The 13,973-nt window shown below is 44.9% G+C and overlaps 1 protein-coding gene across 1 annotated transcript in view; it reads right to left on the bottom strand.

The window, feature by feature from the left end:
* SETBP1 (SET binding protein 1) overlaps nt 1-13,973 on the bottom strand; it is a 397,959-nt gene that overhangs the window by 110,343 nt on the left and 273,643 nt on the right. Inside the window, exon 4 of the mRNA XM_008057390.1 lies at nt 2,411-5,870. Within this exon, the coding sequence (XP_008055581.1) occupies nt 2,411-5,870 (3,460 nt within the window). The remainder of the gene's footprint in view (nt 1-2,410; nt 5,871-13,973) is intronic.

Here is a 13,973-nt window from a genome sequence, read left to right as displayed (position 1 = left end):
GGAAGCAAGGGTGGTGGTGGCATACAGGAGCACTGGGCTGGGTCCCAGGAGCTGTGAGCTAGACTTGGCCTTCACTAGTTGGGTGGCAATGAGGTCAAACTTCAATGCAACAGGCAAAGAAACAAAAGGGCTTAGAAACAAAAGTGATGGTTTTCTGAACTTGGACAATTCACATGATCACTTTGAACTTCAGTGTCCTGATCTGTTATGTGGGAAAGACAGTACCTGTATTCTAAGATTGCAGGAAAGATGCTACGCAGAAATGTGTGTGAAATGGCTTTAAGGACTGAAATGCACTACACAGAAGAGATCTGGCCCAACCCTCCGAGTTACATTTGGGTAGACAGTATCCCAAAGAATTAGGCATTATAAATGGACATACATCTGCCATGCCTAATGTCACACAGGGAGTTCATAACAGCGTTGCACCTAGTACTCAGTTCTCCATGCAGAATCCAGTTGTCTTTTATGATATTGTAATAATGCCCATTTCTTCTTACCTCAACTGGTTGGCTGAAAATCAAATGAGAAGATAAGAGAGGCAGAGGGAGAAGTTTGAATAAAGCAATGACCACGATGTAAATGGTTTGTATTGGTATAACTAGAGTGTGGACACACTCTGAGAAATGCAGTGACCAGAGACAGAGCAAGCTAGGAAACTCTATCAATCAACCAGCACCCAGCAATATAATCCAGCCACAGAAAAATCCCAGTAAGATCACTGGGAAACCTAACATGCAACAGTGGCTGATTTTAGCTTCTGAAATCTTACTCCTTAAGTTTATTAAGTTAGGATTTTGTCTGTAGGTTCTTAGCAGTAGCTCATCAGTCACTATTTTCTAGCTAAATAATGCAACCAAAATACAAAAATAAGCACCCTCTGTCCATGGCTAGCTTAGGTCCCATGGATCAGTTTCATCACGTTGAAAGAGACACCAGCAGTACTTCTCACGTGCAAGTTTAATCTAGTGCCTCCTGTCCAGATGGGCTTCACCTGGGCTCTGCACAAAACCAAGCACCCTCAACAAAGTCTGATGATGAGAAAAGGTGAAGTCCAGATGAGAACGTCCGCTTTAGGCAGATGTGAAGTGTAGGCTATCTGTCCCCCTTAGCAAATGCAGGAGACATGACTGCTAATTGGTTTCTTTATTCACCAAACAGAACATCTACCAGGACAACAACTCACCAGCTAGTGGCAATTGGGGGCAATCTTTCAATGGTTTATAACTCATACTCATATTTTCGGAATCTACTGGCCTAGAAAATGTCTCTAATTCCTCATGAATAGCCTGTTCTCACCTTCACCAATTCTAGACTCCCTGGGAAGGAAGAGGACAAGTGAGTGGAGCACACCATCACGACAGGCGAAACACTATACCTTATCCTTAAACATGGATGATCGGTCCTTTAAAACCAGGCTTGGGCCAGAGAATTTTATACCATTTAGAAACGGGCAGAATGCAAGACATTCTTTCAGCTTCTGCAACTCCTAGGAAAGGAGTTTCTACTTTTTTTCTAATAAATAACTGCTCTGGTCCTCTACAGGAGTCTTATCAGACATGTGACATATAGACAGGAACAAAGGGATACTTTTGAAGAAGTGTGAGGCTCCCAGGGCAAGGAAGGATTCCTTTGGGTGAGGAGATTAGCAAGGAAATAGTGCCAACAACTGACAAGGAATGAGGTCTTTCTAGAAGCAAGCAACATTTCAGTTCAGATAGTGAGCAGAAACCCATTTCAGTGGGCATGCCAAGAGACACAGTGGTGAGGTCTCGTGGGGGCAAAAGACACATACCTTCCAGCCAGGTCCCTTCCCCTTAGTGCAGGGAAATGATAAGTGTCTAGAGCCTGCCCAGGGAAGCTCAAATGTCCATGGAGAAAGAAAAAGCAACATGCATGGTACTGGGGCTCCCTGATCAGCTAGACTGTGGGACTCATCGGTCCTCAGCTTTTAGTGACTCTAATTCCAGTAGACTTCTCACCTAAGATATCTGGGGTCAGCATGCCAGATGAACAAATTTTTCCCTTTCAACCTTGGCATTCTTGGAATCTTGTTGGCATTACTAGTGAATGTACAGGCTTTGTGCATCTAGCAAACTGTACCATCAGATTAGATGAGGACCTAAGAACAGTATCTTCAATAAAAAGGCTGACTGTGATGGGTATGGTTGCAGCCTTGTCGGCTACTGGGGCTGCCTCTGGGTCCACAGTTTCCTAGGCAATGGGGTCCAGGAGATTGAAAAGACAAGTACCAAATACTACCAAATAAACAATGTACTGCGAACTCAAATGTGTATTTTAATTCTATTCCCATCTCTTTGCAAACTAGCAAGCAGTGTGTCAATGATGACTAGCATCTGAAGCCCAGCAACTCAAAACCAAGACAGTCTCAAGAAAGACTTGGCCTTACCTGGAGACATGGAGGAGTCATAGGAACTTCTCTCCTTGCGGCTCATCTTGAAGGCTTGGATGTCTTTCTCCCTGTACGTCCCAAAGCCTTCATAGCTCCTCCTTTTACTCCCACTCATGTCACTGTCCCACTTGTCACTCGAAGGGTTCATGTCACTGAACACGTCCAGGCTCTCTGATCTCGTGCTGCCACCATCCCCGCCACTGCCAGAGTACCTTTTAGTGCATGAGTCCACAGGCTCACTGCCCAAGTCACCTTTGTCCTTGACCTGCGTCCAATGCTGGGCATCTGAAAGTGACAGCGTAGACAGGGTGTCCACCTCGAAGTTGTTCTTGGAGGCTTTGTGGCTGGCGTCGCTGTGCTGGTGCTTCTGTTTCTCCTTATGCTTGTTCTTCTCTGTCACCAGCGGGAGCTCCTTGTCCACACCACCTAGTCGCTCACTCAGAATGTGGCTGGAGAAGCTGGTGGCTTTGCCTCCAAAGAGCCCGCTCAGGTTGTCATGGGTCCCCAGGATTCGGTCTTCCTTGTGCTTATGCTTGTGTTTGTGTTTTCTCTTGTGGAGCCGACCACCAGATAGTCCAGCATTGCTGACCTTGGGCGGGTTCAGGGAAGGCTGTATGTCATTGAGTCCCATGCTGACGGGTCCCTGCAGGTGCACTCCGTGCTTTGCTTTATGCTTAGCTGCACTGGACATCTTTACGTGGGAGCTCGCATGGAACTGAGGTGGTGGCACTGTTGGCCTCATGAATGGAGACGCTGCTCCGAGCGTGTGTGACAGGTACAGAGGAGCTGGGTACTGACCGTAATAGCCAAGGTTCATCATAGGCATTGATGTGTAAGGCATTCCATAGGGTGCATAGTAACTTCCGCTGGGAATAGGGTAGCTGAACCCTTGTAAAAAAGGCACCTTTGTCATGGTGTCATTGGTTTTTGCAGGCCTACCACGCTTCTTCTTTGACTTCAAGTCTGAAGTCCTGCGAAGATAGAACAACGGGTCATACTGGATATATGGCACCGGGTAGTAGTGATCAAAATTAATCCGAAAAATGCTGGGATATGGATTCTCGTGGTAAAAGGTATAACTCCGGTGGGAGATCCTGAACACCTGGAACTTGGTGATGAGCTCCTCCAGGTCTGCCAGAAACTGGAGGTCATCGCGGTTTTGCAGGCTCTTCCGTTTCCTCTTGTGCTTTGGCTTCTTGAGACTTTCGTGGGCCAGAAAATTGTCCACGATGAGATGCTTTTGCCGGTGGCCATGCCGGTTCTTTGTGCTGGTGTCGGACGGAATGGCCTCTGGGTTGTCCAGGGAGCAGAAGTCAAAAGAGTACCTCCGTCGGGATTCTGAACTCTTCTCCGCCTGGTCAGACGTGCTGTTGTTGTCTGTCCCGATGCCACTGTCACTGGGGATTGTCTCCTCGCTGTGGGATTCGCTCACAGGGGACAGCGTGATTTCCTTGAGTGAGCCAATCTCACAGAGGTGTGACGGGGAGTTGGCCATCAGCCTGGGTGGAGATAGCTTCCAGGTTCCACTGTGAATTCCCTTTTGGGTTTTGGTTGGAAGAGCACTGATGGGCTGGAGATTTGGCATAGTTTTCAACTCTGAAAAGTTGGTTTCAGTGCTGGCGGGGCTCAGGTTGCCATTGGACCCACCTAACTGCGTAGAGAGTGGGTGCATAGCTGCTGGTGAAGATGCCACAAGGGACTGAAAGTTGGAAGGCACGGCTGGGACTTCCGGCTGGCTAGAAACAGGCCTTGGGTGCTTGATGGCTGTTTTGGGTTCTTCAGATGGGGGTGGCAGCTCCGCCCTTGGCTTCCTGCCCCTCTTCTTGCCAATGTAGATGGTTCCTCTCTTGCTGACATTAATCTGCTTGCCCAGTTTGCTTTCAATGGCTGCTGCCCCAGGGCTGGTTTCCGGGGGAGCTTTGGCCTTCAGGGCAATGCTGCTGGAGCAGGACAAGATCTGGTTCAAGATATTCTTTCTTTTGAGCGTCTTCATCTTATTGATAGTCTTGATGGTCTTTTTATCCAACACACCGAGCTTTCCAACTTTTTTGTGAAATTTCATCTCACTTATGGGTTTGTCCTCTCCCGGCACTAGCTGGGCCAACTTGGCTAAGTTGCGCCGTCTCTTTCTTTTCTTGGTGCCAGGAAACTCTCGGCTGATGGGACTGACCGGGCTGGTGGAGGTACCCTCATGAATGGTTTCAACTGTAAGCAAAGGCTGCTTCTTTGGTCGGCCCCGCTTCTTTTTGACTGGAGTGATCACAGTAAGACTGTCTGTGTTGGTGTACAGAGGGCTGGATGGAGTGATGGGGTACGCAGACGGGGGTTCCACCATCAATTTGTCGGAGGTGGACATGACTGCCTCTCGAAGCATATTGCTGGGTTTGGGTTTGCTGCATGTCCACCTCCGTTTGGCAGCAAATTTCGGATGTTGGATTTCTGGAAGCTTCCTCGATGAAGAGAGATCTGTGCACATTGGAGGCGTCATGATCAGGGGTGGCTTCCGCTGCTTGGACACACTTCCTGGGACTACTTTTTCTGTATTTCCACCACTTTCAAGGCCAACAGAGGGAGATTCAGTCTCTATCATTTTACCCAACTTAGGGACACGGGGATCCTTCTTATTCCCCTCAGAGTTGGAAAGTATCCTGTTCATGACTTCACTGCTCATTGTAATGCTGGAAGCCAGTGCTTTCTCTGGGATGATCTTTTCCACCACTGTCTTCATAGACTGCCTCTTTTTCCTCTTATGACTGGTTGAATCTAGGGAGGGGGTCTTGATGGGGATGGTGATCCGGACATGACTTGGGTCATTTTCTGGATTACCGATAGAACTCATGCTCTGCCTGGTCGGGGATGCCTCTTGGGCACTGTCTGTAGAATAGCCTTCCCTTTTCCCTTCGGCATTGTCAAATGCTTTCTGGGCATTCTTGACCCAATCCAGGTCTGGGTTTGGTATGGTCTGACTTATCACATCTTTTTTACTGGACTTTTTCTTGTTGCCCATGGTGGGTGGTTCTGGAGGTTCCTTTGTACCTCCTCCCTCTTGATCCACCAAGGGTTGAAGCCCATTGCCCTCGACAGAGTTGCTGGGTGGTGCTGGAGAACTGTGGCTGCTTGGAGATGGAGCCATGGCTCCCAAGAGCAGATCTTTGCTGTTGTTGGACAACTGAGTCCATGTGCTCCCGGTGCTGCCTTTCTTACCCTGGGCCTTTGCAAAGGAGGCCACGGGCTCAAGGGCTGGGATCTTGCTGGTGCTTACAGTTTCTCTGCCAGACTCTGGACTCAAGAAGCAATTCTGAGTGGTGGGTCCGCTGTCGGAGTTGGTGGACCATTCCATGTGGTTCTGGCTGCTGCTTTTTTGCTGGTGCTTTGGTTTTAAGGTGTCACCGGTGAAGTCCTGTGGGAGGCCTGTGTCATAATGGAGAGCTGAATGTTTCTGGGGCCTCTCGTAAGCCTAAGGATGGGGAAACAGAGAGGGAGAGAGAAGGAGAGAGGGAGAGAGAGAGAGAGAGAGAGAGAGAGAAAGAGAGAGCGAGAGAGAGAGAGAGAGAGAGAGACAAAGATAAGCATGTTGGAGCTACTTAACACGTAACATCAAAAGTCTTAATTATTTGAAAGTTGGAAACCAACAGCCACTTTTTTTTTGAGTTGGAGTTTCACTCTGTTGCCCAGGCTGGAGTGCAGTGGCATGCTTACGGCTACCCCAGTGTCAACCTACTGGGCGCTGGTGATCCTTCTGCTTCAGTCTTCCAAGTAGCCAGAACTACAGGTGCATGCTACCGCGCCTGGTTAATTTTTGATTTTATTGTAGAGATGAGGTCTCACCAAGTTGCCTGGGTTGGTCTCTAACCTGTAGGCCCAGGCAATCCACTTGTCTCAGCCTCCCAAAGTGCTGGGATCATAACAGTCACTTTTAATTCCAGAATGTTTTAAAGAGGTTTTCTGGATTGTAGTAGTAAAGATAGGTTGCACAGAATTTGAACATCAATAAGAATGTTTGTCTTTTTCCCCCTCAATTACAGGAACCTTGACTTATCTTGGTTTAGTGAAACTGGAGAGTAAAACTGTTTAGAGAGAGAATGAAGGGCCCTTAAGTCACTTGGCGCCATGCCCATGTTTGACAAACAAGGAAGCTGAGGCCTGGACAAGGGCAAGTCCTGCCAAGGGGGCCAGAACCCAGGATAGCTCCTGAGTTTCCAACTCCAGGATCCTTCTGCCTCACCCCAGCTGCCTTATGGCTCTGCTCTTGCTTCTCTTCAAATGCTTGTCTTTCTCTGCTTCCTCTAATTCCAGTTTACTTCAGCTTGTAATTTATCTAATTTAATATCCTTGACCTCAAACAACAAGTAGCTCCTCAAGTATCAGTGTGACCAGTCAAAGCAACCCAAGTTGTGGAATTAAGGTGAGGAGGATGAAGACTGTGTGGGAGAAAGTGACCTGTCAAGGGTGTGGAGAAAAAATAGAAGATGAAAAGAAAGAGAAAATTGTGCTGAGCCTTCAAAAACCTTGCGGACTCTAGGAGTGCTGTTGTGTTTGGGGGTTAGCATGCTAAGGAATCTTTAAGCCCCTATGAAGCATTCATTGTTCTCTTGAGGAAACTCTTGGATAGTCTCAAAAGAAATCTTGAGTCTCCTAGACAAATATTCCAGGAAAAAAGAATGATTGTCATTCAAGATCATGCCTCTGAACTTTGCCAACTGTCTTTTGCCCCTACACTGATTTTAAACGAATGTCTTCAGCATCTTCCTTAGGACTGACTCTCCAGTTAAAAAAGGCAGAACCTAGTGCTTGCTGTGTCTACAAAACCACAGTGGAAATGGGTAGAGATCACATAGTTTTGAGATATTGAAGCTATTTTAATATAAATATTTATTCACTGTTCCAGATAGATTTTAATTTTAAGCCATGTTACTAGTACCAAGAAGCATCTCTTAGAGGTCATTATAAGTCCAGTTTACACATAGAGTAACAAACTTACAGGATACATTAGCCTAAGATCTATTTAAGAAGCAAAAATACTAGTAAATTGAACAAAGCTTTGAATAATATCCCCACTGAAAACTATATGATGATAGGCTTAGTGAGTTTAGAAAAATTTAGCCTGTAATATCTATCTGTCTATGCATCTGCCTCTCTCTCTCTCTCTCCCTCTCTCCATCTATCTGTCTATCTATCTATGAGAGGGAAACCAAAAAAATCAGAATTATCTTTTGGACCACAGACCCCTTGTGGTACACTTGGAATTTGTTCCTCTGGATCAAACGGTCAATCAAAGATTTTATATAAAAGCTTTGAGAAGGTTGCATCATAATTTGCAGAAGATACATCCCAAGTTGTGGCAAACAGGTGACTGGTTCTTCCACCATGACAACATTCCTGCCCACACCATGCTGAGTGTTCAGCAGTTTTTGACTAAAAACAGCATGACCTCCACGCCCCACCCTCCCTATTCACCCAGTCTCACTTGGAGTGACTTGTTTGTTTGTTTGTCTCCCTAATGAAAAATGTACTCAAAGCAATATGTTTTGCTGATGTGGAAGAGGTGAAACAAAAAAATGGCAGAAGTACTAAAGGGCATCTATACTGACGAGTTCAAAACCTGTTTGAGCAGTGGAAAAAGCATCTCACTAGGTATATTGCATCAAATGGAGAGTACTTTGAAGGTGACTGAAGTTTAAACACTTTAGAATAAAGACACAATTTTTATAAATAAATTACGTTTTGGGAGGTCCTCCCTTGTATATTTATTATCCATGTTATTCTCTCTCTATTTGCCATTGAAGCTATGGAACTTAGCTTTATTAGAAAACAATTCTTACAGTCCCTGTTAAGACTCAAAACACAGATGGCAGAAAACATTACAAGTAAAATTCAGCATAGTAATGCAACTAGGGTTTCCTTCACACTAGTTTCTGTAATCTCAAGGGTTATTTCCTAACTCCTTAATTTTTGTGACATACCATTTATACTTACAACATTGCACTATAGTTTCTAAGTATCATAAGGTGGTCTCCTCAAGCTAAGCATGTAAATACCCAGGAGACAGTCAAAATAACAATTTGCTTAATTTTTTAATTCACCTTGCAACATATAGTAGAAACACCAGTGTCATCAATATAGAATTAATCCTATCACAAGTGTGTTTACTAGGTGTCACTACCACAGACACAGGCTGCTATTTCATTTCCAGCAAAAATATAGAAATTTTACTCATGGCATAAAATATTAAGTGCCACTTACTTAACTTTTATGAATCAGGACGTTGTTAATTCGTGTTTATGCTTTGGACATTGGCTGGCACTCTGTATTCACTCCCAGGAACACAGGTCTAGAAGAGGGCCTGGAGACTAATTCTCCCATTCCTTAGGATGGCAATGTATTAATACTTAGACTGGGGCATCCTTGAGAGTTAATGGGGGTGATTATTAAAAACTACAGTGAGGCCAGGCTCAGTGGCTTAGTCTGTAATCCCAGCACTTGGGGAGGCTGCGGCGAGTGGATTGCCTGAGCCCACGGGTTCAGGCCAGCTCAGGCAACTTGGCGAGACCTCATCTCTACACTAAATCACACACACACACACACACACACACACACACACACACACACACACACACACACAATTAGCTTGACTTGGTAGTGAGTGCCTATAGTTCTGGTTACTTGAAAGGCTGAGGCGGAAGGATTAGTGGACCCCAGAAGGTTGACATGGTGGCCATGAGAGTTCACTGCACTGCAGCCTGGGCAACAGAGTGAGACTCCAACTCAAAACAGCAACAACAACAAAAAACAAAAACTACAGTGAGACACAATGTATGATGATGTTTTGAACTTGGGTGAAACAAGACTTGCAGAGTCACCCTATTTCCTCCTATCACTACCCTTTCCAGTTCTCTAGTTCTGGGCACTGGAGTGCACAGAGTGGCTCTGTGGTGATGCTAAGATGGAATCTTGGTCCCTGATTCCCACCACTTTTTCTCTGTTGTTCCAGCTTCTTATTCTTGGCACCTAGCAGGCTCCATAATGAATGTCTTCTTCATACTCTGGTCTCAATTCAATCCTAGGGAGGCAGCCCCACCTTATAAAAATACCCCTTTTATAACTTTTCATGAACCATGTATCTTACCTTTGTTGTACCTGCACATATGATTTGTGTGCTGATTGCATTAAATGCATGCCTCCCATTCCAACATATACACATTATCACAGAGGTACCAGGTACAGCACCTGGCACATGGTAGGCAGTCAATAAACATTTATTGAATGAGTGAAGAAACATACATTTTGCTACAGGTATTTAATTTTTTCAGTAGTGCGAACGATGACATTTAGATTGTGACATTGTCTGCAAACACAATCACCACTTCAGCCTAAATTCTTTCTTCTCTCTCTCTTTGAGTCAGAGTCTCATTCTGTCACCTAGGCTGCAGTGCAGTGGCATGCTCATGGCCACTGCAGACTCGACCTCTTGGGCTCAGGTGATCCTTCCACCTCAGCCTCCGGAGTAGCCGGGACTACAGGTGCATGGCATCAGGCTTGACTAATTTTTAAAATTTTGTAGAAACAAGATCTTTCTATGTGCCCAGGCTGGTATCAAACTCCTGGGCTCAAACAATCTTCACGTCTCAGCCTCCCAGAGCACTGGGATTACAGATGTGAGTCACTATGCCCAGCATTCCAGCCTAATTTTTTGCACCATACATGCCTCCTGCATTCGCCATTGCCTCCCTTAAAGACATCTATCACTGTCCTTGTACTGGTAGATGGCACTTCCTTGTATGCTTTCTGTCTCCTTCTCCTGGACTGTAAGTGCTTTGAAGTCAGAAATGGCCTTGCTTAACTCCTCATTCCCAAGGCTACTCCAAAGCCAACTGCCCAGAAAGTTCTTGATAAATGTTTGTTGAATAAATAAAAGAAATATATGAGTGAGGTGCCTATTACAATGGCAGAATATATGGCTGTACACAAGAGATAATACCCCAGGAATCTGTCACTGGCTAATGGTGTCTAATGAAACTGCAGCCCTGAAATGCATTAGGTATGGAATAACAACAAAATCCTCCCCAAATACTTAAGGAATAAAGTATTGTAAGGTAACTCCGATTCAATGCATGTTTTTTTTTCCTTACTACTCCTTCGCCCCATCTCCTAATTGTTTCACTTTCCAATTAACTCTGCCTTTGGGGTAGGCCTGTGACTGTCCTGGGGGTGGATTTCATCCAGGGATTGAAAGGTGAGGCCAGCTCACTTTCACCCTGGGCTAACCAGCTGAGAGTGATGCAGTCAAGCGCCCAGTTCCCCAGCGCTTCCCTGCGCTGCCTGGGACCAAGGCCTGATCCCATTGTTCCCACCATTTCAGCTGCAATTTGCCCTGCTGGGAGCGCTCAGCAGGTAGTATGGGGTAGACAAAAGGGAAGCACAACAAAGGATCAGGAGTAATGGGGGGGACATGGTGCTTCAAACTCTTCTTTCAGCTGGACTACAGGGAAGGGGCAGGGAGGACCCAGAAGCAGTGCTTTCTATGAGGTCTCTGAACAAGCCCTTCCCAGCCCCAGCTGACAGCTATATCCCAGTGCGGTGTTCAGTATCCCAAATCTTCATCTGTCAGCCATGACGTTTTATACAAACAACGGCAAGGCTGTCAGTTCCAATATGTCCTTCACTGAGAACTGAGCACTTACTCCATACAGACAGGAAAGGACCAGGCAAGCTGTGAGAAGGGGGAGACACAGGCTCTCCCCTCCCCCCATGGCCTGGGGACACCAGTGCTCACTGGGGACTTTGACTCAGGTCTTTATTAGTCTCTGTAGCACAACTCCATTTTTCTCTTTAGATGGAGGATTCTTGTTTGCTTGTTTTTTCAGATAATACTTGAGTCTCTTAAAGCCTTTATGCCACCCTCAGCCTCAGCAGGGCTGTCACCTAAAACAGTCAGCAAATGAGGAAACAGTCAATGATATTCCACAGTGGACACACAATTTTTGTAAAGAACTTTTAATACCAAATCAAGCTGAGCACCTTTTTTTCTTGGCTGCCCCATATCTCTTCCTCTACTCCCAAAAGTTGATTGTTGGTAAAGCTCATGGTTATTTTGTAGGTGTGGCTCGCTTTTATTAAAAAACAAAACAGAACAAAAACAAACAAACAAACAAACTCATGCCTATAATTCCAGCACTTTGGAAGGCCAAGGTGAGAGGACTGCCTGAGCCCAGGGGCTCCAGACTACACAGGGCAACTTGGTGACACCTCATCTCTACAATAAATTAAAAAAAAATTAGCTGGGCATGGTGGAGCACAGCTGTAGTTCTATTTGGAAGAGTGTGGGGGAGGATCACCTGAGCCTAGCAGGTTGAGACTGTGGTGGCTGTGAGTGTGCCACTGCACTCCAGCCTGGGTGACAGAGTGAGACTCCAACTCAAAAAAAAAAGCTTTCTGTGCACATTGAGACTAGGCCAGATGCAAACATCCGTGAAACTCTGAGAACACCAGCCAGATGTGATCTTGAAAACTTGGAAAAAGTTTTTCAGTGACTATTCCCTCCCCACACTTATGTATAAATAACATACATTTAAATTTTGTACAAGTCAGATTTCTTTTTTAAAAGTTCTTTCTTTTTTTAAAAAAACAAACAAACCAAAGAAACAACAAGATTCGATCATTGAGTAAAATCTTTATTTAAAAAAATTCATAAAAATGGAATGAAAATGAGTGACCGAGTCCCATCTCACCTGAAGCAAGGCTGGTTGCCATGAGAAGAGAATGTGGTGATTTGAATCACAGAAAAATCACACAACTCACCAAAAATAACAAGGAAAAAAAATCATGCATGACTTTGTGAGAGATGAACGACTCTTTTGGGTTAGCTGTGTCTGTGCTACTTTCTGCTGACACCAATGATTTAAATGCACTGTTTGTGAGATATTTTGGTTTACATGCCCAGGAAAGTATGGCTGGGTATGGAGCAATGAGGGACTCTTCATCTCCCAGTCTGGTTCTTGGTGCTTTTCACGACGTGGTCTTGGATCACCAGGCCAGAATCACAGAGGGTGCTGGTTATGAATACAGATTTCTGGGCTCACTGTAGACCCACAGATTTACAGTTCTCAGGGTGGGAATAACGAATATGCATTTTAACCTGCTCATCCCCAAAGCATTTTTATGTACAAAAGTTTAAAAGCCATCGATCTCTTAAAGAGCTATAAGCAGATCTACCTTTCTGTGTAGCAATCCCACTATGTGGTATCTACCAAAAGGAAGAGTGGTCATTGTACAGAGAAGATACCTGCATTCATTGCAGCTCAATTTACAATCACAAAGATGTGGAATTAACCCATGTGCCCATCAGCTGATCGGTGAATAAAAAAGATGTGGTATATAGACCATGGAATACTATTCAGCCACAAAAAAAGCCCACAAAATAATGTATTTTGTGGCAACTTGGATGAAATTGGAAATCATTATCCTGAGTGAAGTGACCCAGGAGCAGAAAACCAAACACCAGATGTTCTCACTTGTAAGTGGGAGCTAATGGATGTTCAACCAGAACAGAGAGGGTGGAAAAGAAGTGAAAGATGAAAAATTACCTCCTGGGTACCATGTGCCCTAGTGGATGTGATGGGGATACTTAGAGCCAGACTTCCTCATCAACTATACGATGTATCTACATAACCAAAAAACTACTTATAGCCCTAAAACTAGTTTTTTTAAAGAATGAAAAAACAAAGATGAAATTAAGAAAAAAAACAAAAAAACAAGTCTTAAGTTTTAACACCATCATTTCTCTGGGGCGGGGCTCATCTGTGGTTGCTATGACATTCATAGCACTTTTGGTGATGAATATGCCAAAACCCATCATAGGCCTGTTGGGATATGCCACGGAACAACACTGAACATTCCTGCTTTGTTCTCTGAACTCTTTGTAATTCATTTTGTAAGAAACTGTAACACAGTTCCCAGTGTAGTTATTCCAACTGCATTACACAGTGAGATGGATAGAAAAACCAACAATATGGGTGAATGAGAAGGGATCAGGCATATGGGCACTCATGGTCTCCTACCCTGGGATTTCCATTTCCCTGACTCATCCTGGTCAATTCAAAGAGCACTGGAGAACCCTGGCAATCCATCTTTGAGGCTAGAGGAAGCAAGTTCTCAAACCCCAGCAAGAGCTGAGTGTGGGATACAAGAAACGCAACCACAAATTATGTGATTAGATGAAAAGTTCCCAACTCTGGCTGTATGTTATAACCATCCAGAAAGCTTTGCTAAAATCACTGTACCTAGGATCTAACCATGGGCAATCAAGCCAACATTCTGGAGATGGAGCTTGAACAGTGGTACTTTTTTCAAAGCTCTCTGGTGATCCCAATGAACAGACAGAGATGAGAACCACTGGATTATATCAAAGGCAGAGTCTGGGTTAAAGACTAGAGAGGCTCTGATATTATCAAGAGATGTTCCAGTTCAGTGGTTTTCAAATGTGTTTCACAAAGTCCTAGGATTTTGCAAAGATCTCTGAACTGTAGCCAGCGGATGGGGCAAGAGAGATGCTTCAGACTTT

Source organism: Carlito syrichta, unplaced genomic scaffold (assembly GCF_000164805.1).
Source record: "Carlito syrichta isolate Samal-C Ts95f unplaced genomic scaffold, Tarsius_syrichta-2.0.1 Scaffold302990, whole genome shotgun sequence".
Taxonomy (NCBI): domain Eukaryota; kingdom Metazoa; phylum Chordata; class Mammalia; order Primates; family Tarsiidae; genus Carlito; species Carlito syrichta.
This window is presented reverse-complemented; position numbering and strand designations above follow the sequence as displayed.